Here is a 26,866-nt window from a genome sequence, read left to right on the forward strand (position 1 = left end):
CTATTCTACGTCATGTAAATACAATATCTCATTTATGATATTTTGTTGCCTCCATGAATGATCAATGCAGCTTTGCCTTGGGAGAGGTATCCTGTCTTCTGACAGTTTAAAATTGTCAATTTTCTTCTGTCTACATTTCACAAGTTGCATACACTATAATCTAATCGACTGTAGCTGCACATAGACAGGGAAAATACTGGCAGCCAATGATTTCCATAGTAACTTCAATAAGATTCATCAAGAATCCAATCTGTATAAATCGAAATTGATGAAAAGTAATGTGATGACTTGACAAGCACTGATCGTCAGTAACTGTAGGTCTCCATATCATCTGTCTGTAAGCCGCTTTGGGGTTATTGAAGCTTAATTATATTCTCCTCTGATTGAATCAGTGTAAATATTGAGAATTAGTCTGACTACAACCTTTCAATTTCTAAATTATTCATTATACAGTCCATCATTGACAGATAAGGAAACGAAAGAAAAACTGTTAATTGGGGAAGCCCAGTTCTGTGGAATCATTCTAATGTTGAAAAAAATCCTCCAATTTCCAATTCAATGATTTTCAATTCCAATGTGATTTCTTCGAGTAGATTTTACCCTCAATTTCTAGATGCTTAATACAAAATTTTCATAATATTGAAAGAGAAGGGAACAATCAAAAGAGAAAGAACAAAAATTGGAGGGGAAAATCCTCAAATTTGTAGTTCAAAGATTCCAAGGTGATTATTTCAAGTAGATTTCACCCTCAATTTCTGGATGCGTAATACAACTTTTCAGTATTGAAAGAAGAGGAAACAAGAGGGATACTGTTCAATTCGGCGGAAGACAATCAGTGTAGACTGCAATAGGCGATCATTGTGGATTGTTTGAGTGGAAGTACAGCAGGTGATATTTGATTAGGCTCCAAGTGTGCAAGCACTGTGATATTGACCTAATTCGGTCGGGTGAGGTGGAGCTGTTTTCAGGTGCCTGTGTGCTCAGATGGCGTGTGTGTGACTGATCGATGAAATGTGCTCGAAGGGGGTAATTCAGGGGGGCTATGGGGGGCTCACAGTGGAGGGGGTGGGACTTCCGGGATGCGCGGACACAGTGGGTGGTACCCAGCTGACCCCGCCCAGAGTAGGGGCGGATCGCGTGGATCGCGGTGTGTTGCGGCGATTGCGTTCAGTTGGACGCGTGCTCTGCTACCTGCCGCTTCGACATGTTCATACCCGACACGCTCCGCAGCTGTATGGTGGAGCCAGACGTTTCTACTTACTTGCAAGCTCCGTCCTCAGGCCAGGTTCAAGGCATTTAACTATTTCAGCGTTTGTTTTAGTTTGTCGTTGTTTTTGTTTGCTCTGTTGTGTTGGCTCGTTTTGGCTCGTGCCGGCTCGGCTCGGAAGGCGGGGCGAGCCTAGCCTCAGAGGCGTGGCTGTCCGAGAGATCCGAGATCGCAGCGATAGTGTTCGGATAATTGGATAGTGTGTGCTGTGATAGTGCCAGTGACAAATGATAAGAGCAGCGCTGTGGCGGGAAGGTTAGCGGCGTCTGTTTAGTATGTACCAGAGCGGGACTTATCCCCCATCCGTCGGCTACCAACCCTCCAGCTGGCCCGGTCATTGTTACCCTCACAAGGTAATGCATTGTATGCAACCTGGGCAGGCAGGCCGCTGGGCCAGGGCAGCTACGGCAGCTGGGTACTACTCACACAGTCCGACCGATATTTCTCACTTGTGACGGTCGGACGCAGCTGAGTCGCACACCACCCAAACTATTTTTAGCTCTTGACCTTTTCAACAGAGAACGTTACACGTCCTCTAACAACACCACCCGCTCTCTACTACTCAAAAACAAACAATAATTATTAACTGCATACATAGAGCCAAACCGAGACCGAGCGTATAATGCATGTCGTCTCACATTAACTGCTTTTCTTATCTTTTCACTTTTACATACCACACTATTAGTTTGTAATGCATGCATAGCTGATGTGCGGAGGTGGTACTCAGGTGTGGGTGGAATATGGTGGCGGGTCTTGTCGGACGGCGTTAAAATTCCCACAGCCGGCTCCCCAACTCACTCAACTTGCTACCAAACATAAATAACGATTGTCTCTCCAACACTAGTGTCTCCTAGTCGATCGGTACTAAATCACTCACAAGAAGTATAATTCCCCTTCAATGGAATCATTATAGATTTTTTCATCAATCAGTTTGTTGATACTATTCAATCACGAAAACATAACTTGACTCTCCGAAACTCTTTCTAGTTATGATAGGTACGCATCGCCACGGAATCACTCATGAAAGGTGTTATTCTCCTTCAATAGATTGATTATATACTTTGACCTTTAAGTTTGCCAATTCTATTCTAGTATAGAGTTTGATTGACACTGAATTAGCCTTCTCACGAAACGTATTGAAGTTCGGTAGAAACATTACGAATTTTGTGTAATTTTAATTTTTTGACTCATGAAAGGTGTTATTCCCCTTCAATAGAATGATTACATACTTTGACCTTTGCTAATTGTATTCTAGTACAGAGTTTGATTGACACTGAATTACTCACAAATCGTATTGATGTTCGGTAGAAACATTACGAATTTTGTGTAATTCCTAGAGTTTGTTCATAATTAAAGTATATAGTTTGGTTAACACTTAACCAATCACGAGAAGTATTCCCCATCAATCGAAACATTATAGAATGTGTATTAACCCTTGATTTTTCTGATACAATTATTCAAGTGAAGGATTTGATTTGACACTGAATCAGTCACTCCCAAAAAATAGTTTTCAATAGGAACATAGTTGTTTGTACTTGCAAAGTACTTGTGTTCGCTTCTCGAGAATAGTTAGATCGATAGTAATTGGAGAGGATAGTAAGATCTTTCATTGGACAACCGATAGAGTTGGCGAACTTCCTTTATTCAAGCAAGTATTGGAATAATACATGCTACCTTCTTTGTATCCATTACTTTGACACTGAATAAGTTACAAGGAGTGTTCCCCTTGAATAGAAACATTATAAATTGTGGTTTTACATAGCATCGGTTCGAACTACTGTCACTTGCTCCTTGCACCTGGAGAAACATGTCTCTGAAACACCGCTGTAGATAGTCTGAGATCAAAACTATTGCGAAGATGAATTACTTAAACACTGCGAGCGATTAGAAGAATGTTAGTTGTAAATCCCTTCCACGATATATCTCAGATTTGAATAATTGATAAACTCGAGTTCGATATGGGAATCTCAGTCAAGGTATTTGGAACAATAATGAATAATTGATAGATAAGACTTCAATGCAACCAACAACTTTCCAAAACTTTCAGAAGGACTGAGCGACTGTTTGATTTGAGATTTAATTGACTGTTCCAATAAGAAGTATTGGCCTCATTGATATCAATTGGATTGCCTCGAATTTTGATAAGCCATTGCAGCTTTGATTCGGAAACATCGAAGTTTTAAACGGAATTCGTAAACTGATGGCACAGGAATAGATTATCATAGTCCCGCTGTAAGAAATCCAATTGAATAATGGAGAGTAGAGTTGTACAATTGAAATATTCCTTGGAACTCCACCATGTTATACTTGAGAAAATCTTCCTATAACAAAAATTATATAAAAAATACGCTTTAGATGTACAAACATGGGTAGAACAAATCTGATTCATCACTTAAGTATTAAGATTGTAGCTTGAGTTTGCTGATAAGATTTGAGTGAAAAAGTTTAATCTGACATTGGAACATTGATTGAATGTGGACTATCCGGCAAACTAGAGTGTTTTTCACGTGAATATCTTTCAAAACTATGTTATTTACAAGTGTTATCCAACTTTCATGTCACCATTCATTCATGTGAAGACAGGACATAGTAAACTAGAGATGTTGAAACCTTTCAAACTTTCCACTTGAGGCTAGAAGAACAGAAATTACCAACAAAAAAGAAATAGCGAGAATACAGGATACATTTATCCCTTCTACATCACACTCTGTCTTGGAATTTGAAAGAAGAGCATCATGTTACTGAATCTCAAGTTGACATGTCTCTTTAGAGACAAATTTTTGCGTGAGCACTCAAATTCCAAGTTTTTTAAAACCTTTTCCGTAGTCTATGTAGAATATTTCTGGAATAGGCTCAGTACTTACCGAACGAGAAATTTGGCTTGATAAGCACTTCACCGCGAAAGCAAATTCAAACTTCACCGCGTTTTCAGTTTTGGGAGTACCGTAGCTCATGAGTTTGAATCTGCAGGATGAAATCTGCATATGGAGTTGTTTCTCGAGTTACCGAAAACCGCCGTTCTGCTATTTTTAAAGAAACGTTAGGCTATTTAATATTGAAGAAGCAATGAAATAATGATGGAGATATTCTACAAGAAAATATTATTGATGGCTATCATATTACTTAACTAACTGTGATTGGAATTAAATAAAATATTCCCGTATCTCTCAACCGATTCATTTTCACAATAAATAAGGGATTTGTCAAGAATTTACAGGTATACCCAAACGAAGCTCTGTGTATAGGGATATGGGATATGTCCGCTCAGATAGGTTAGTGCTCAGATAGCTTACTCTGGAATAATTTCAAATTTCATTGAGTCCGATAGTATTTCGTGCAAGGACAGTTTAAGATAGAAACCTTAGAAATCTGTGCATTTTTATCTCTGAAACACGATTGATCTGATCTGTGAGTTCTCTCTCAGACTGCAGTATGTCTACTGGTTACAATGCTAGGTCTGATCTGTGAAGAAACGCTATTCTTATCCAGTCAGTGATGCACATCTGAATCACTGCCATTGTGATTAATTTGGCGTTGTAAAATGATATGATCAACATTCTCATATTGATAAATTCAACATTCATATTGATCACATTGATCAACATTCATATGATTGATCAACAAATCTAAATCACTGCCATTGTGATTAAGTTGGCGTTGTAGTATGATATGATAAACATTAATAACATCAAGAGACATCTTATAGAAATTCACAGTTACTTAGAATGGTATAGTTTCGAAATGCCGAATTCCAGTCACAAGGCAGTAGTTATATGTCCTAAACTAAAACTCTTTAATCTCCTATTTTCAAGTAATCGTGCAAATTTTTATTTATGGTATATGAATATATCAATGAATGAATAGCATAATGGAAATCTTATAATAAATCTCAAAATACCCTTAACCCGTCACTCTGAAAATACCTTTTCTGTACAGGAATTTCTAAAGCCTCTCTCTGAAAATACCCTTTTCTGTACAGGAATTTCTAAAGTCTCTCTCTGAAAATACCGTTTTCTGTACAGGAATTTCTAAAGTCTCTTATTTTTCAATATCTATCAAATTTGTTAACCATAACACTATCACTTCAGATATAGAATATCGAGAACTTGAATTATGAACTAAGTGGATACCAATTCACTAAGCTCTTCGTTGAATTAGAGAACTATGTTATTGGATTGTGTTCACAAAATAGGCTATAGTTTGGATTCAATTTAAGTATAATTTCTCAATTCTGTGGAGAAATTCTACAGTTCCAATGATGAATTGAGTATTAGTGCAAGAAATCAATTTGTTCTCATAACTAGACGATTTTTCATACGCAATTAGATAGAAACTGTATAATAGTCATCGTCATTGGGATAATCGTAAAGTTTCAATAACACATACAATCATATACATCTCATTTTCAACAAAGTAAATTTGCACTTATCCAAAATAGTATTATCTCTAAGATAGGTACGGAAAATTTACACTTCCTTGAAGACATATTATTTTCTGCGAGTTGAGTTGTTGCTTTTTGAGATAAGAAATAAATAATTTTGCAGAGGAGTAAAAGTAATAGAGAATCTATCCATATCCACTATTTTGAAAAGAATGCCACCTTCTTTGAACTTTGACTGCGCAACTGTGATTATGACGTTCCGCTTATAAATCATGCAGAACCGGTAATCATGATAATTTTGCGAAGCTGATTTATCATACTCTCTGTTACAACTACTTAATTTAAAGACACATCACTAGGGGGGAATCCTACCTTATTGGCTACCTGACTACCGGAAAACTAGTGGAATTAACAAGGTTCACATTATATTGAGATAAAAATAAAAAAAAGTTCTTATTCTGAAGCAGGAATAAAGCGTATGAATAGAAAAGGATAGAATGAATTATTTTTTTATTTATTAACGTGACCATGTTTGGACAGTAATTTCCACGGGTCGATGTCAAACGAGGCCACCGACAGAAGAGGCCTGCGACAGGCGGGGCCTGCGACATTTGAGGCCTGCGACCGTAAAGGACTCCTGAAAAAGAGTCCTCAAATATCGCCTGCGTCAGGCGACAGTTAGGGACTCTTTTAATTTTCGAACAGCCCCAACATTCGAGACCTGCGACCATAGAGGACTGAAAATCAGCCGGCCTCTACTGTCGCAGGCATCGACTGTCTCGTCCCCAATTTGCACCACTTTAGTGGTATAACCAAGCTGAAAACAACACAATACGAACCATTATACTGATAAGTTTTCAAGATAAAGTCGGTTGATAGACTTGGGATCTTTATGATACATCCTATCGTGTTACTCAAGCAATATCATCTTGCTCATTGAATGGAAAGAATAAAAAAGCATTAAGCTTGTTGCCCAAATGCATGATAGAGCTACAGTGCTGAGGAGTCCTTTTACAATCATTTGGAGGCATGAGATCAATTGTGAAGAAAATTTTTCCGAATACAAACTATATTTATTTATTGATGGACTTCAAAATCAATGCAGCTTTAATAAGTATATAATAAGTTTTGAGCAGCTGGCACAAGTATTGACTGCTGTGTGATATGCGATGAATCCAGTCATCCGAGAAAACTTTGCGCAATTAATAGAGCTATGAACCTGTAAGAACTAAGTCACCTCATAAGACTATTCATCTGTGTGTGTGTGGGGAAGATCGTTTTTCCCATTTATAAGTTTGAAGCAATGAATGCAATCAGTGATAAAAAAGTTCAATATCCTCATGAATTTCTTGATATAATAATGATTAATAAGCTTAATAGAGCTGTAACAGGTATTGACTGATTTGAGAGATGCGGTGCTGAATTCAGCCATCCACAAAACTTTGCTGCAACTGATAGAGATATCCTCAGCAGGATGGCAGTTGACCGCTTAAGCTGTTATGCATTCCTTTGATATGAAAGTCTTAAGAAGTAACTCTACAGAAACAAGCAAAAGTAAAGGTGAATAGAGAAATTCTCGCAAATTTATATCATAGGTGTAAAGCTAACTGGTCAATAGTCATGAAAGAGACTACTCCTATGCCAGCCTGTAAAAAACCAATATTCAATCATCATAAAAGACTATCTGTGTGCGGGGGGCGATCATTAGATGCTCTCATTTGTTGATTTGAAACAATGCAACCAGTTATTGAAAGCTTGATATTTTCATGACTTCCTTCATATAATTTGAAAACCATGCAATAGTTTTTCTGTAAAGTATAATTCTACCTTCTGGGTAAAATCGTAACCCTTCCAACTCAGCAATCATTGCAATTGCTGAGTTGGAAGGGTTACGATTTTACCTAGGAGGTAGAATTAGACTTCCTTCATATAATTTGAAAACCATGCAATAGTTTTTCTGTAAAGTATAATTCTACCTTCTGGGTAAAATCGTAACCCTTCCAACTCAGCAATCATTGCAATTGCTGAGTTGGAAGGGTTACGATTTTACCTAGGAGGTAGAATTATACTTTATAGAAAAACTATTGCATGGTTTTCAAATTATATGAATCATTGCAATTGCTGAGTTGGAAGGGTTACGATTTTACCTAGGAGGTAGAATTTTATACTTTACAGAAAAACTATTGCATGGTTTTCAAATTATATGAAGGAAGTCATGAAAATATCAAGCTTTTAATAACTGGTTGCATTGTTTCAAATCAAAAAATGACAAATATTATGCAGTATAATCAATAATCAACAAATATTAATGCAGTGCATTGACTTTTATTCGCTGCAGTTCGTGATATTCATTCCAATGTTGAATCCTAAAAGTTGCCAGTAGATCGACTCATTGAATTTTCAACAAAACGTTACAATGTTATGGTGTTCAGTTTGATTTATTCATAGAAAACATTGTCTCTGAGTTACAACTCTACTGTAACTGAGTACAACTTTAGCGAGTTACAACTTCAACTTTTTATCGTAGTTACAACCAGTAGTTTAGCGAGTGAACAAACAACAGTGATCCATTTATTTTTGAAATATTGTTTCAAAAAATTTTACCATCCAACTGTTTTTGAAAACAAGCAGTTTTCTCTCAATAATATAGCAACACAGCACGTGAAGTAATAACTTATTCGGAAATATCATTCTGCTTTCAACTCACTTCTTCAGAATCGGTTATGTAACTCAAACTTCTCTACTTGATTTACGACGTCTGCAATCGGCTAAACCGCGTTGGTTTCATAGTTTCTCGCGTAGAGAATACATCTATTTTATCATCCATTAGGTTCAAAACTATAACTCAACTGAAGAAAATCGACTTGCGATGAGGATCCTCTACAAACCAATTTATTCATGTTCCTATAAAATTTTGTCCGCGACATTGTTACCAGGTTTACATTGTTTTTAGATTTTGTCAGTAGAGAGACTGCTGTCATTAGTGACCATTAAAGATTGTCAACAGATTTTGTGACCTAGCTTTGTATTGAATTGCGTGAGATTTTCTCTTCATAACAGACTGAAGCATCAGCTTATGTCCGGGATTCACATTCCATACTTCAAATACGAACTTGGCGATACAATGCTTTGAGTAGATGAAGTCCATTGAAATAACCAATACCATAATTCTTTGGGTACTCGAAGGTATGCTTTTAAACGTTTTTCAGAAACGTTATAAGCCAATAGTTTTCTGACTGCCTATATGAACAATATCCTAGTAGTTAGTCGCTGGGCAACTTGAGCGTGCTTGTCTAAGAGTGTTATCAAGAATCGTTCACGAATACGGCCATATTTAGTTTCAAGTAATCGCAATATCACATTTTTGAGATGAAGTGAATCCTAACTCCTCAGTATTGTTGAATATGAAATCGGATAATAATGGTTTTTGTTCAAAGCACATTTCAGGCAAAACTGGGAAGTTCTGGGTATTGTAAGAAATCAATATAGTGAGTTGCAGCCGAAACATTGTAATCATGAACATAAATATGCAGACTGACTGAATAGTAATTGTCAGAGTAGTAAAACTCTGACAAACGTTGAAACATTTTACAAGCTGAAAACACAAATTTTACTTAAAATTTTACAAGCATTTTGAGTATTTAAAGCTCCCCAGTATTTGAATTTTCTCAGTACGAGAATATTATATTCACTCACTTAGAGCTGATGGAATATTTCAAATTCAAATCTATTTATAATCAAACTCTGAAATATACATAATTTATTCAAATTAGGAGTACCTCATCTCGTGAAGAATAGCCAAGAATATTGAATGTAACCGAATTCGTGTAGAAGACCAGGTTTTTGATACTGATTTATAGACCGAAAATAGAAATATATTGAAGTTCAAATACGGTCGGAAGACATTAATCATATGCATTAGATAGTAATTTATTTGATAAAATAACTCCACTTGTATGGGCTACTTTATTTAGATTAATTAATTATAATTTTAAAATATAATTCAACTTCATGTTAACTTAAAATGACCAATGCTCGAAACTAGTCTTTAAAATATTTTGAAATTTTTATTAAAGGGTACTACAAGTTTTTATATTGTTTTTATTAATTTATTTAATTTTACCACGTGATTTTCTAGAAAAGAGTTGAAGATAACTAACTCATCAATGAAACCTGACTGCATGATTATTATCTTTCGCAATTATTCAAACAACAATACGAACAACTCGAAAAACACCAGTTGAGAAAGTGAGGAAGCAAGATTCGAATTAATCCTAAAATTATTCAGTAACAAATTATGCCAATCTCACGCCGAGTCTGGCAGATCTGTCAAAACATGGCAAACAGCCATCATTCCATCGTTTTCATCAAGTGTTGAATCTTTTAGCGGCGATGATAATTCATTCACTTCAAAAACGTTGGAAGCAACAATATATTTTTATATTGTACAGCTGGTGTGAGGAATTTGATAAACGTTCGCTCATCACGACCACGTTGGAAATTACGATTTATAGAATTTGATCCATCCATTAATACATGCATTCAAATTACAAACTTACAACAGATGGGGTTACAGCGTCACTTTGAAACAAACTCAATTGAAAACAGATTGGTTTCGGGAAATAATAGCATCAATGTACTAAAAAGTATAGGATTGATTGATTGATTGAGTACTTTATTTATGTAGATTACAATATATACTGGCTTATACACTTCTTATATACAATAGCTTACAATACAGCAAAATTATGGATGAATTTACAAAATATAAATTAAGAAAATAACTATTGAGCTGTATATAATATGAAAAAAAACAATTTGTAATAACTATAGATAAAATAGATAATATTGTTATGCATCCACATAAATTGGCGGAGCTTTGGACGTATCAATGTCCATTCTTTGGAAAAGGAATTCTCTTAGAATTAAGAGAATAATAGCATCGATGGACTGAAAAGTATTATAAGATCAGGGGAAAAAAGGAAGAGAACATTAGGCTGAATTATAGGAAATAGGCTGGAACAGGCTGGATAAGCATTAATAGCATTAATGCATATTAATAGCATTAATCGGCTGGAATCAGGCTATATGAAAGAAGTAATGTGACTTGTGACCATATTATCTGCTCCCTCCATATTGTTTCAACTGTTACTCGAAGGTAAAACGGAGCATCTAGTATTTTATATACAGGTTGAATCTTGAAATTGGTAATATTTTTGTCATCTTATTCTTTGTTTTTCTTTGGTGAAGTGACATAGCCTAATGTTCGGAAGCGTTTCACAGCTGAGAAAATGCAAGCACACCATGAGCAATTGTAAATATCGGTCGTATATCTGAATATTTTCGAAACATTTACAAGATTCTTACCTAGCTCTTAGTTTATCCTAGAAACTGAGTATTCTCTCTTTTGGCAGAATAGTTCTTGAAAGCTGTGGGAGAATAGAAATACAAGGATAATATATATTATAGTCGAAGACTTGCTCAATCCTGGAGGGTATCAAAACTCTCTTGATGAATCCCCTTGACCTGTCCTTTTATATTTAAACTCTTTGCTGAGTAAGACTTAGAAAATCTGGGGAACAGCATTGAAATCAATGAGTAAGTTACTATGAGCCATGTTTATGTAAAGGATATTTTTGATATCGATGTGCCCAGCTAGCTGTAGTCGGTATATAACCAATAATATCCGGGAAATTGTGATATTGGCCCTTGGTGAAAAAATGGTACCACAATATTCTCACCACGTATGACGTATTGTTACTATCGGGAGTAATTTCAAGACCCTCAACACTAGCAATCCGTATCATGTAATGCTATCCAGACCAAAAATACTTTTGACAGACTTTTATACGAAAAAACTGGGGTAACGCATTGAAAAATATTTTTTTTAATTTCTCAATTTTCAATTTTTATCTTATGGAAACTCGTCAATTTTTGGCGTACAAAATCACTCATTCTTATTCACAGACAGTCATGTAATAGTACTCTGGTAGCCTTGTAGATCAATAGTTTGATCTATATACATCCTTTTTTTGAGTAATTCACACAAACTTGAAATAGTGTCTGTTTTCATTGTATTTTGCGGATTTCCCTTCAAAATTGGACTAGTATGATAGAATAATACTTTTCATCTGTGATGTCATCTAAAGTACAACAAAGACTAAGCATTATTGTGATTACCCTGCAAATTCGAACAAAAGAAACTATCAATAATGTTGCTATCCTCAATGCGTAATAATAATGGAAATTTATTTGTATTCTTGAGTGGCATTGAATCATTCAGTAAATATATCCAGCATCGATGTGATTTGAGATAAAATCGGATACTTCTATGCATATAGCCCTCCCACACTACTTGAAGTCCGTTTATTACTACATCCATGTAATGATCATATATTTGTAATGTATGTTTTGTCTCTCCAGTATCTATTCACAAACTACTATGAAGTTATTGCTGATGAGATCATGATTGTTCCTTCTCAATGTATCTCTTCATTTTTCCATTCATGTCATAATTATTATTCATTTCATGTTTTGCTTTTGCAAATGAAGCAATGGATCACAGATGGTCCAGTGATAACTTCTAGCATTTGCCCACGTGAATGGTATTACCATAGGATATTGTCATTGTGATACATGTCATACTTCAACTTTTCTCAAGTTTATGTAGTTGAAAATGTTCAATGCAGATAGTTTATCACAATGTGAATCAATAGTATACGCAGTTTCAACCTCATTGTTATTTGTTCAAGACTTATCATTCCTATTCCTTAGTTGAAAAATAGTTCATTGATGAAAAAAATCTGAAGGCTTATACTACTCTCTCAGCCTCGAATTTAAGTAAGATTACATTCTTTCAAAATTAACTTCTCAATCACGCAAATCTATAAGTTAAAATTGATCAAAAAGTTCTCTAGTGGAGGAGTGTAATCTATTTACTTCGAATTTTGCTTGCATTTGAAAGGGATAATCTTTGTAGCAGTTGTGACCAGTGATTATATAATGTAATATTCTATTCTCATTCTATACTTATTCTATACTAATGTAACCATTCTATACTCAATGGTTGTGATAAGAATAAACAGACAACTCCTAATAGACAGAGTGTTTTTCTCCCTAATAACCTCAATTCTTCTTATATATAGCCTCATTCTTCGAGTAGTTTTGTGTCGGGTGACTGCGAAAAGATTCACATAAGTGTAAACAATCGCAAAAATAACGGAGTTTTGTAGCCATTGATATAACATTATCAAACCTTCTCTAATATTCTAATATTTATAACCTTCTGGTGATAAGCTATGAATAATTGTATTAGTCTTTTCGGTCTCAAAATTTTATACTTTTTTTCAAAGTTTAGATTCTTCTAATCATTTGTAATTCATTTAATTCAATTAAGAAGTATTCTTTTTTCAATTTGAAATTTATTTTATGTGTTTTGAATTAAAAATTGGATGTGTAATTGAAGAATGTTGAGGTGAAACATAACCTAGCTCTGTTGCATATGCATACTTTTTCACTGTTAAAATTAAATTTGAATTTTAAAAAACACTCATGGAGTGAAAATGCACTTACATTAGTAGTTACGATCGTTTCGACCTGTTGTTGGTCATCAGACTGTAGGAATTTACTCTAATGTCAAGGTTATGTATGGTAAGGGATGACCAACAACAGGTCGAAACGATCGTCACTACCAATGTAAGTGCATTTTCACTTCATAAGTGTTTTTTAAAATTCAAGTATAATGTAGCTACATTCGTACTGTAGTATAAAATTAGAATTGGAACCTTTTTGGGCGTTAGCCTCTGGTACGTTACTGGAAGTTGTGTAATTCTGAATGATTAAATAAATAAATATTCAATGAAACATCCATCGTACCTCAGCCCATATTTTTGTTTGTTTCACATTCCCTGTTCTGCTGTACAAAAGTGATCAATTAATATAATTCCGTGGTTTTTATATCATTGTATCCATTGTAATGGATATTCTCCACTGTTTTCAATAAACATTTGATGACATATCAATTTTTATAGCTAATCAATCCATATTGTTCAATTTCGATTCATTTTGTTATTTGGAGATTTGAATGTCATGTAAAACATGATACACATTCATGTAACACATGAATTTAAGTGAAATTAAGAATAACACATGTGCATGTTTACACTCTTCCGACATCAATCTCTAGGGAGATGTTTCTCCTCTTTTTTTTCTCTCATCTACATATTTATCTATTCGGGCCTCCATATCTTGATGTTTTCACTATGAGAAAAAATGTATGAATATTGGTGGTTGTAGAGCTCAATGGTCAATGTTAGATGAACAAAAGGGCGGAGAGAAAAAAAGGAGAAGGAGAAAAAGGAAAAAAAGAAAAAAACCCGAAGTAGGAGAATTACAAGAGAGAAAAAGATTGTACTTTATTGTGAGTGCTTCTTGCTTTGCTTTGATAGTCGAGATTGGACTTTCTCCAAGCAGGGATGCGAATTCCTATCTACAATACACGGTTTTCACGAACTATAACAGAGATTTCCTGATGATGTTTTTTTATGTTGCCTGTCTTCTATTCGTTTCGTATTCCGGTTGTTGACATCGTCTGTTCTCTTCTTCCTTCACCATAATTCTTTATGAATGACCCAACTCAAAGTACAACATAAACACATGACACGCTTTGTAATGTTTGATGGGAACGGAAAAAAATCTTTGTAATAAGACATGGATATTGCTATCCAATGTGAACATAATCTACATAACAAACGAAAACACAATCAAGTTATAATATTGTTATACATTTAACAGTCAAGCAGCAGCCCTACCTACTTTTAGATGTTAAGTGTTACCACTTCCAATGCTTTATGTAGCAGCAGAAACGGATTAATTAAATCAATATTTGTCATTTATTTTTACAGAGCTACTTGGAAGTATTTTCATAGATTTACTGGTACACTTTATTTTTTTAAATACATGTTCTGTTTGAGTATCAGCTCATTCAAATAGGATGTTCTATCAACATCAAGCGGATAATGAATACAAACTTAACAATAACTTAAATTAACTTATCCATGAGAATACAAACCTAACAATAACTTAAATTAAATTATCCATGAGAATACAAACTTAACATTAACTCAAATTAACTAATCCATGAGAATACAAACTTAACAATAACTTAAATTAACTTATCCATAAGAATACAAACTTCATTATATTTTAGGAAATGAACAAAAATGAATGAGAGGTCTCTCTCATGTATTTTTTCTGGATCGTACATTACTATTACAATATTCTCTCTCATACGCTTCACTCTCATTTCAAAAATTTAAGTTATTTTCTGTTCAGATTGTTCATTTTCAGGTAATAATCTTTATATTATATAGAATCGACTGGACCAAATACGTTCAAATTTGACATGTATATTCAGTAGGCCTTCTATATAGGCGCACTAAGAACGAATTTGAAAATTTTTTTAATACGCCCAAAATCTGTGTTTTCTAGCGTGCTGCGGCGTTTTATCAGTTTTTTTTTCAAGAACTAATATTGGTAAAACATGCTACGCTGGCATTTACAACACTCGATAACAGGCTCAGCTAAGGTGTAAAAATGTATTGGAAAGGTTTCGAAATGAGACCAAAGATACGCCATAAATCAGCGGTTCTTAAGCGTTTTTCAGCATTTTCCTGCGTTTTCTCAATTTTTCATTAACAAAAGAACAGATAATAATGAAATTATGTACAAACGTTCAGCTTAGGTATGGAAATGATAGCAAAATGTTGAGAAAAATCAGAGGGTTTTTTCCAGCGTTCTCCAGCATTTCTCTGCGTTTTCTTCTCTTTTTCAAAAACTAATTATCAGAAAACTTTAAATATAGTATAAGAGTTAAGCTTATAATTATTATATAGAAGCGGAATGCAACTGAACCATTCACTCGTTTATTCATTCATTCATCATGAATGATGTCTTAACTCGATATAGGATTGAGAAGAATTCGCAAAAGTAAATGTTGCTGTTTTTCTGGGGATTAACTTCAATCAAACAAATCGAAACCGTTGTCAAATTGTCTTGACTACAAAATTGACAATATAGTAGAGAATATAATTGACAATATATATATCATGGTTATGGTTCATTAAGATTACATTCAACCATATTTCTATACTACTTCTACATCTAGATTTATCACATGTTGAAAGTTAAATTATATAACATTTTTAAATCTAGAGTTTTACTGTAGAAGTAACCATATAATCGAAAAACCAATCAAACGCAAACATAATTAAATATACTATAAACAAAATTTTGAGTTCCAATTTAAATGATTATTGAAAACCCATGTCCAAAATCATTGATAGCCCGTTGATATACTTCTGTAGTTTTCTAGAAGAAAGAACTGACCAATATTGTATTCTTAAGGTACAGGAATGGACTTTAATTGCCATTCACCGTACCAAAAGCACACCATATGAGCCAGTTGCCATTGAGCATTGTCTACGAAGCCTCCAATCCTGATGTTTCTATTGAATTGTTGGTAGTGAGAGTCAGTCAACCAGCCTTGCAAACGATGAAATAAATTGACTAATGTTGTTAATAATTATTATAGATAATCAAATTCATTATTCCATAGACCAGTTATAATTCTGCACTTTGTTCACTGTTCAGACTTCAGTAGAGTAATGATATAATTTGTAAATCAAACTCTATTGGTACATTCAGCTAATTAGTATAGACTAATATCTAACAGGAAAATATTATATTATGGGTAAAAAAGAGGAGAACTGAAATATGCAAAATTGATACCCAAGAGAGATAAAATAATTAACGTAATCCAATTTGACATGAACACCCTTTTTCAATACAATTTTGCTGCAAAAAAATTATCACACACAAACATAATTAAATCGCGATAATAGATTAATATTCTGTAATAATATTATTCCACAATGTTTTCTTATTTCTGTTTGCATTTGATAATGACAACATCAAGCTGAACACGTGTCGCAATAAAAAAATATAAAAAATGCACAGTAGAACTTTATAGCAGTATTCACAAAATTAATTAATAGATACATTCACTAATTCATTAACCATGAACAGCTCTTTCAACTCGATTTAGGGTTGAGAAGAATTCGAAAAAGGAAATGTAGCTGTATCTCTAGGGGTCAACTTCAATCAAACAAACGAATTTTTTTATCACAAAATTCACAATATAGTGTAGTTAATGTAATGGTTCGTTTAGATTATATTCAAGAATATTTTTCTATATTACTTTTATTGCTAGTCTAGTTCTTCTTCTAAAGTTATCACACAAGTTGCCCGTTGACTAACGATGAGCGAATGAATTTCATCATTTCATAGACCAATCATAATTTTGCGTTTGGCCTTCCCTGAAGTGATGATATCAATGTAAATTGAACTCAATTGTCACATAGTATGGACTAATACTTAACATGAAAACATTTTATTATGGGAATAGAAGTAGAGATCCAGAAAATGCCAAATCTATTGTTAAGAGAAATGAAGTAATAAAGGTATTCCAATGACATGAACACCCATTTTCAATACAGTTTTGTTGTTGGAAATTGAAATCATATGGATAATCAAACATACAAAATGAATAGACCAGTTATAATTCAGTATTGTTCACTGTTCAGACTTTAGTGAAGTAATGATTTAATTGTTAATTATATTATTATAACTGGTAAGAAAGACAATATAAAATTATTATAGATCAAATGATTATTCATCAAATTAAATCCACGATGATTCTTTCATTTTCGTTTGCATTTTATAATAAGCTGGACATGTGACGCTATAATAAAATATGAGAAAGGTACAGTGGAACTCCAATTTTTATCGAAACTCCAATCATTCGAATCGCTTTTAGAAGAGAGTGGCGCATTCTCCGCGAATATCAGAGATTCTCAAAAAGCAGTAACACTTTTCAGCAGAGTTTAATTTACACAGTGAGTTATTTAACCGGTTATTATCGAAGACAATGAGGGCCAAGCCACAATTGGCGTTCTTTCAGTCGGCGTGATAGGTCAGTAATATCAATATCAGTAATATTGACTGGACAGGAAGCTCACGTGTTACGCCAATCCAATCAACCAATTGGAGAGTTTCCAGTTCTGTTGTGCCGACTGAAAACGCCTAGTGTGGCTTAGCTCTAATACTATTATGTAATATTGATGGAGGTTTTTTCCCGAATTTCCTATTTCTTTGTGAAAACTTCAATCATCTGAATATTTGATTAACCGAATTCATAACAGATACTAAACTTAAATTATATTCATAATCTAATATGCAGGCGAGTAAAGCGAGCCAGCTGGTGTTCCAGGGGCCCGAACCCCTGGCTAGCTTTGCGGCTAGTTCAATATATTTTAAAGAAATCAAAGAAAATTATGTATAGAGTGGTGGTTTTTAATGTAGTTTTAGTTACACTGTCTTCAGAATTGAGCTGTTTCATGTTTCATAAAATAAGATATAATTTAATCTCATCAAGCAAAAAATAAATGTTCACTCTACTTCAATCTTAGCAAAGGCTCAGTGAGTCTAAATATTTTGAGAGAGTATGTTGTAGGCTTCTTTTGAAGAGCATGTCGTAATCCCTCTAGGCAGTTATTTTTATTGCTTCAAGTGCCCGTCATAGAAATAGCATTCCCCTTTCTTCCCGTCCTATTCATGTTAACAGCTGTTGTTTTTTATGGGGCTGAACGGAGAAACATATTCTTCTAGTTGTCTATCACACTGTCCGGAACATTAAATTTGATTAAATCACAGCTGAGGGTTCAGACTCTACAATTATTATTAAACTGGGTTCCATGTGAAACCTTACTAATAATATCACGTGGTAGCTCATTTGTGGAACTGGAGTCATAGCCCAACATGCAAAGTTTAGAAATGAACCTATAGCTTTTTTAAAATAATCCAGTAGTTTGAGATGATCCAGTGTAGTTGGTTAAATATCATAACATCCTGTAGTAGTTTTGAAATGATCGAGTAGGAAGTATTTGAAATATTATCCAGTAGTTTTGTAAATTCTGTATTTTTTGTAAAAATCTACAAATTTGTGGTTGAATGGATATACTAACGTTTCCATTCACATGAGATGAGTAAGTTACTCACTAGTAAAGTGCTTATGAAATAATGCCTGGATGTCAATACAAGACTTGATACGCCTGAAGTGTGGAGAGGTTATGATAAATCGAAAATAAAGAATATTACGAGTTCATCCTCAGAGATTTACGAAATCAACAACAATATTTTTCTACAAATGCAATTATTCGTGGGATCTGTACATATACAAACGATAGCCTTTGTTGTAGAACGAAGATAGAAAAAAAAGACAATGTACATATACAAACGATAGCCTTTGTTGTAGAACGAAGATAGAAAAAAAAGACAATGAAAAAAGGGAGAAAATATGAAAAAATCAATTCTCCTCTACTATCGCAGTAGCTGCTTTTGGCGTTGAGAGCCAAAATAATGAAGGCACAAAGAAACTACTGAATGTACTACTGTACCAATTGAATATTGTACTTAACGTTCTACTAAATGTACTAAAGATGTTTTAAAAAATAATAGTTCTCAATACTTTTTCGAGTGGTAGAAAACCGGGTCAGAATAGCATGTATGGTGGCTAACACACAAAATAAATACGGATCAATAAGACAAAGTAATCTTCTGTAATAATTCTATTTTTGAATGTTTGTATTATTATCATATCACTATTTTGGAGAGCTTTAGGGTAAAATTATTTAAAGCTTATCTCATGTACGATACCTAAACGATAATGGTAGGAGAACGTCTTGGGAATAGGGATGTCAATCCCGGGACTGATTTCCAATCCCGGTATTTCGGGATTATCCAATATCAATCCCGGGATCCCGGGACTGATCCCGGGATTGGCAAAAATCAGTTTAATGCATTTTTAACCAATTGTTCCTCTCCAATTACATGTTCAGTAACAGTGTGTGGAGATGAAAAAGGGCCCATTAAAGAGGGAGAGGCTATTATTAAAATAAAAAATATACTTGGGAATAATATTAAAATTGAACATTCTATTTCTATAAATGTTTTCAAGATTATAGGAGTAACTGTTTTATTACATGTCCTACCTTAAATTTGCTGTATCCTAGATGATAGTGAGAACTGAGGAAAGCAAGATAACTCATCAGTCTTTTTTATGTAGACAAAAGCATTTCTATCCTACATCAGGACGGGATAGAGCTCACACTTTAATTACGTCAAATACTGTAAAATGAATTAATATCACTTGAATTAATAATATTTATAATAAAATAGAATACTTTATGTAAGACCGTAACGCCATACCGACCAGACAACGCGAAAGCTGAACCATTACACTACTAAATGAAATTTCGTAGAGCCAACTATAATATTCACTTCAACTAGATATTCTACCTATGATAGAGAAAGAGAAGAGGAGAGGAATAATTAGACAGAGAGTGAATAGAGAGTGAATCGTTAGTGCTTTTTTATTTCTGATTTCTGAAGTCTTTTCAAAGTTCGGAATGCATTTCAAGGAAATGCCATCAGCACTATTTCAAATATTGCGCCGTCTAGACTGGTAATTGTGGTGCTGTGTAAACAGAAACAAACGTAGAGGCATAACAACCAGACAACAACCATTCTGCCAATTATGCGAACTAATAATGCGAATATTCTATTAAGCCAGTAAAAAGTAGGCTACAGTATACAATCATTATTATGTATATGCAACTGTAGACTGTGCCGGTAAAATAAATTAGTCAAACACTTAGAACAATAAATTAGTTGTAGAAACTCATATTCATCACCATATATAAATTCCATATTGAAATGTTTTTGGAAAAATATGATTCCCAATTTCAGGTTTTCAATCCCGAAAATCCCGGGATTAACGCTGCAAAATCCCGGGATTGTTAGGTATCAAAAATGGACCGGGATCCCGGGATTGACATCCCTACTTGGGAAGTATAATTTTTGCACATAACTCAACCATTAGAAATTCATACATATGGCTTGAATGTTATGGCTTTCAAACGATGCTTTGGGAGGGATATGTCTCTGAATGTATGCACATAACTCAAGTATAAGTAAAAATATAAAACTCAGTACCCTTTTAAATTATTTTGTCACAATATTGTTTCGGACACTAATGCCAGACTAGAAAATGCCATTAGTGTCAGAAATATGTTGTAACAAGATAATTTAAAATGGTACTGAGATTTATATTGAAAGTAGCCCTTATGAAAAAAAGACAATAAAATGGCGCCTCAAGTATAATATTATTGACACATACGGCATTCATTATACTTCATAATGATGTTGATACATTTTTTACTCTCCTTGCCCTATTACCATAGGTAAGGAAAGTATTGCTTTCCAAAAAAAATAAGGTACCCTAATTTCAAGTTTTCTATACATTTCAAGGCCCCATGAGTCCGAAAACATGATTTTTGAGTGTTGGTCTGTGTGTGTGTATGTCTGTGAACACGATAACTCCATTCCTAATTAACCGATTGACTTGAAATTTTAAACTTAAGGTCCTTATACCATGAGGATCCGACAGTAAGGAATTCAATAAGATTCAATTCAAGATGGCGGAAAAAATGGCGGATAATTACTAAAAAACCATGTTTTTCACGATTTTCTCAAAAACGGCTCTAACGATTTTTTTCAAATTCATACCATGTATAATTATTTATCAGCTCTATCAACTGGCATGAGTCTTTTTCCTGGGAAACCAATGGGGGGTCCACCCCATCTTTGAGAAATGGACTTTGTAACCTCCTTCTCGTGCATGAGGTAGGTAGGTAGAGCAGTTTAAAAAAAGAACACAGTCATAGTCAACATATTTCATCTGTAGAACAGCTGTTTTGACGACATTCAAAAAATTCATCGAATTTCACAATTTACACAAAGGAAAAAGTATAATAAAACAATTATTATAATATACACATATACAGTAGTCTGATCGTAGTTGCAAATATGTTGCCGCAAATCGTCATTATGTTATTCCCTTAAATTATTCTCGTTTCAGAATGAGGCTTACAGTTCAATGAGCAAGGAAAGTTGTGTGAGTGTATCACACCAGAGCTTTTTGAACATAAAATTGTGTGTAAATCAAATCATAAACTCTACATAATGTCTGGACTGTTTTAAAAAAGTTGAAGTTGAAAGCAGTTTTGGGCCAATGCCTGTTTTTTAAACCTGATATTGTATCTATTGTCTATGAATAGATAAATAATAATTGACACCATAGAATAACAAATCTATGTATGGCTATTCTTTGCTTATACCCTTACATGTATAACATTCATGTGACGAAAATTGAATAAAATTTTAACGTTCTTATCAGTCACTTGACACGTGCTCGAAGATGGTCTAGGACCCCATAAAGCGAAGAAAAGATGGGATGGACCCTCCAGAAGTGGAGGTTTGAGCTCTCAGAGGAGAGAAGCCTTTCCCGGCCAAGTTTAGGGTGAAGCACCTGCAGCGATCGATTCTTCAGCACTAATGACTGCAGACGCTTGCCAAATGCCAACAACTGTCTCGACCATCTGATGAACGGCGAGCTCCGAGATTAATCGGCCGAGGGTGAGATTCGAGAACCTTCCTATCCTGGAGTCCTATCCTATCTCATCAGCTACCAACACAGATTCACCAAAGTCATTCCAATCCGTACTTGATAATCTGGTGGGCGTTCTGCTAGATCACCTAGAAAAATTAGATCGGGCGTTCCACTGTATTACCTGGACAAATTGGATCGGGATTGAGTGCAGTGATCCTATGAAAACCATACTAGGATTGAAGACTGATAATCAATCATAATTTCGACCAAAATCCAAATTAGTGCAACTTGATACCTTGGAGCCTAGAGACCTCTTCACGCATCAAGTATTGGCAATAGAGGAAATAGCTGAAGGAATCACAATAATTAAAGTAAGGAAAAATATTGAAGAGAGAAGACAATGGAAGTAAGGAAGTAGGAGAATAAGGAATGACGCTGAGAAGAGAATACATGGTTGAATGATTAAGTAATTTCCTTTATCGAAGACGAAGTTAGGAATCCATGAAGAAAGAGGGAATACATTGATAGAAGAGAATTAAATTTAAAAAAATTTCACTAATCGAAGTAACTTAAAATCACATCGAATAATTTCAGGGAATAATATTCTTTGATTAATGCAAACTCTGGAAAAATCCGTGTAAGATAATTTTATTTTGGTTTCACGGGATAGAAATTTACAATTCTGATACTTCAGAGTATGAGTGTTCAAATGAACTGTTGTAGTAGCAGTATCAGTAATAGTTATTCTTGAACGAAAGAATACAAAAATGTTGCTCAATTTTTTCACACTTGCCTAGATAATGGGATATCCAACTTGAAATTTAGATATAGGAATAGAATTCCATGTTCCCGCGAGTACACTGAATCCAAAATCACAAATCTGTCATGAGTGATGGTTTACTCATGTGTGGCCTTAATCAATTGTTCAAAGCTACTGAGTGATTAATCAAGAATTAACTATTCTTCTATAGAAATACGGTCTCACCAAAATGTGAATTGATTAATTATTGATAATATTGTGGAACGTATAAAGCGTAGAAAATGAGAATAGGGAAGTACAGTTTCAGATGGAAACTTCAAATTATATTGTACTTCTTATACTATGAGAGTATCATAATGAAACAACGGAGGAGCTAATATAAGAGCATTCTTATCATAGTGTCCGACAATTGATATGTTTATGTATAAGAATTAAATATGAATATGAGTATTGAAATGAGTATATGAAAATTATGAGAACGTAGAATATGTTAATTGCTTATGAATATGAGAGTTGATATGTATGTACAAACCTACACTACATATTGAGACATTATATTTTGATATTTAGAAGTGATGTAAGAAGAGTTTTAGATATAATCGAGTAACCAATTCACATCTTCTGATCTGATAGTGACAGAATTGCTAATTTTTTAAGTAAGATGACTTTCATGATGTGTGTTTCAGGTTCACTTCGACCGGAAATACATGAACAAACATTTACCAAAGTACCAAATATTATAAATTTGAATTTTTTTCTCACAATTGATACGGTTCTCATTGTCAGCTGATTGATATTTAGTTGTGCGGCGGCGATTGTTGCTAACGAAGTGGGATCAGGTGATTGGATGACGTCTTCCATTCTATTCCTAGACGTCCCAGGAGTCTTATTCGTTCCAAAATAGCTGCACATGCACTGAGCATCACAGACATCAGCACATCACACTTCTCTCGCGACTAAGCTTTTTGTAAATATTATTGGTAGGGCTTAACATTAGCTTGATCCCTTCTATTATTCTTCCCTTCTTATCGCGAGAAACAAGACAGTTTTTTATTCACTCTTGAACTGACAATTTCAACAAAAACATATTATTCCACATACCTCGGATTCAAATATATGTAGATTGTCACATGAATAGCTGGTTCCTCTTACTACACACAGTAATGTTACTAAACCTTCATTCAATTTTTTTATTTTCTCATAATCAGTACATCATTAAAATAATAGGGAATGGAAAAAAGGTAACATTGAAAACCAACAATTCAGTTCCTAGTTGGAATCTAAATACTATTATTCTGTCAGAAGAATTTATTTTATAATGCGAAGCCAAGCAATATCCCTTTAAAAAAATACAAATAACACATCATAAATTACAAATAAAATTAAAAATTGAAATAACAAGTTACAAATAAAACTGTAGAATTTTGACGATATTTGAGTGTTCTTATTTCATTAAGGTAACATTATGCTATACCTCTCTAGAATTTAGATAAAATTACCCATTTTCCGATTCTCTTCAGAATCTATATAAAATCTAGATTGTGAGAAATAGAAAAAAATTAATGAAGAATCAGTAACATTACAGATCACACTTTACAGTATGTAGTGTGACGAGTCCGCTATTTATCTGGCAATTCACAACAATTTTAATCCGAGGTGAGTTAATCCGAGGTGAGTTAATTATGTTCTTGTTCAAATTAACAGCATTACCAAATCAATTCATTGTTGTCATTCATACCAAACAGATCATGCGTGATTGATAATATCAATAATTGTTTAATGCAATAAAACAATTGAAAAAATATTTTGAATTCAATTTGGGGTTCAATCACGGGTTTTGTCACTTCACCACTCTCGTGAACTTACGGTACCTTTCTAATGGAACGCAATACTTGCAATAAGCTCACATACGGTATGATTAATATTACTTATCGTTATATTATAATAAATAAAATGAGTATGAATATCACCCATGAAGTGATATCCCAGAACATACATGATTTCTTCTAATATAACTCCAGAGATTAATTGAAGATGGTGTAATATTTTCAAATAACAATCATGATTACTGATTGGTGGAATTTGAAGAGACATTTTCAAATATTCATTATCACTCTGATTAACACCAGTCATAATACCAGTCATAAACCATAGAGAAATAATGCCTTGTGTAAATATTAAAGTGTATTTACACTTGTAAAGTAATATAGTAATACAGATTTGATTTAAGATGTAATAGTAGTGAAGATTGAGCCGAGAGTTTCCCTTCTCTGAAGTTTTCTTTCTCAAGTGTGAGAAAGAGTATTTTATGAAACTGAGAGAAGATTCGTATCAAGAAAAAGAGTCCCACCTACTAAGCTGTGTTGAATTTTATATTCACTGCAAGCCATAGAAGCTCATGCTTGATCGGCAGCCCCTTCTCAATTCAGATTTACCAATGCTGACCATCCCAGATTTTCCAAGACTGTGTCGTATAACTGCATAAACAAACCTGGGAGACTACTCGCTCGAATACAAAAACCCTGTGATACTTTACAGCAAGAGTATCTTCAAGTCACTGGTGTTTGAGAAGGAGTAGAAAATCTTTACAGACTCGACAAAAATCTACAAAAATGTTTGAAAAATCGAACTCTATCAAGTTTATTATCAAAGATCTATTTTGTGTAATCATGGGGAACACAAAAGAATAGTTTTTTGTTCATTATGAGAATTCATCAATTCATGAATGTCTTTCTCGTGAGGATAAATTGATTTTTCACAATATTGGAGGATGAAACTAAGGAAGCTGCTTGATTGAATGCATTATTTTTCTATCTGTAGACACAATTTTCTCTCAATTCCTGATAATGAATAGAAGAATGAGGAAGATACCGAAGATGATCGGATAAGAGTTTCATATGATTTGCATCAATGAATTCTATGAAATGCATGTAAGAAATATGTCGATAATTGGATATTATTACTTGTATTGGGTTGATAGAATTAGCTTATTCGGAACTCGCTGACTCCATGTTAAACTGCCGTATGAATCAAAACTGCTCTGATTGGTGTAGTATTGATTCATATCGGTGTAGTATTGATTCATATCGGTGTAGTATTGATTCATATCGGTGTGGTATTGATTCATATGGAAATTTAATATGGATTCTATCAACCCCTTGTATTCAATTGAGTCCAAGGAAATAATATTGAAAACTGTATTTGCCAGCCTGATCGAATGTTCAAAACTTCAGTATGCTATGAGCTAGAGTTGACCACACTATTCATGGTCACACTGAAAATGAAAGTGATGCTTGAAAATTAATTATTCCTATTCAGCACAAACTCCCAATAAATAGCCGCGTATTTTCGGCCCTGCAGTAGCAAGCTATTCATCAGACTAGAGGTTCAGTCGCGATGGAAGTTTTGAATTTTTTTAGAGCGTGGCGGGAAACAAGTGAACCAGATCTGAACTTTTCAATAGCAATTATCGGGGAGAAGGAAGTGGAGTTCTGCTTTGGAGAGCGAGCGATTCATGGAAGGGCTTTCCGTGAGATTTAATATTTTGCGCAGTAGTGTGGGTAATTTATGTGGGGATGTTCGCTCGCATTGCCTCCTGTCTCCAGACATGAATGTCCACAGCATTAGGGTGATTACTCGTGTTTTCGGTATTCCACAAGGATGTCCCCAACTCTGTCGTCCGTTTACTTTCCATCGTTCGCTTGGTCTTTCGTATCCGGTACCATTGTCCGTTCGCTTTCAAAGCTAATACTGTTCTATATTGATCCGAATCAATTATCAAGATAAGAGTTCCACCATTATACCAGTAGTTTCAAGTTTGAAATTGTGGATGAGATGAATCTTATTGACAAATTCCCAATTTAATAGAAAAGCGCTATCATTTAGAGAAAT

General features: G+C 34.2%; 1 protein-coding gene across 11 annotated transcripts in view; it reads left to right on the top strand.

The window, feature by feature from the left end:
- LOC111044890 (nuclear factor 1 X-type) overlaps positions 1 to 26,866 on the top strand; it is a 300,946-nt gene that overhangs the window by 113,599 nt on the left and 160,481 nt on the right. For 3 of the 11 annotated variants that reach the window (XM_022330146.2, XM_022330150.2, XM_022330151.2), the window contains exon 1: positions 1,205 to 1,285. The exons of 2 other annotated variants lie outside the window; for them this stretch is intronic. In XM_022330146.2, coding sequence (XP_022185838.1) covers positions 1,205 to 1,285 — 81 coding nt within the window. Of the gene's footprint in view, positions 1 to 1,166; positions 1,621 to 26,866 lie in introns of those variants that run through there. 6 more of the 11 variants (XM_022330148.2, XM_022330152.2, XM_039442402.1 and 3 more) reach the window with 5 other exon arrangements.

This window comes from Nilaparvata lugens, chromosome X (genome assembly GCF_014356525.2).
Source record: "Nilaparvata lugens isolate BPH chromosome X, ASM1435652v1, whole genome shotgun sequence".
Classification (NCBI taxonomy): Eukaryota; Metazoa; Arthropoda; class Insecta; order Hemiptera; family Delphacidae; genus Nilaparvata; species Nilaparvata lugens.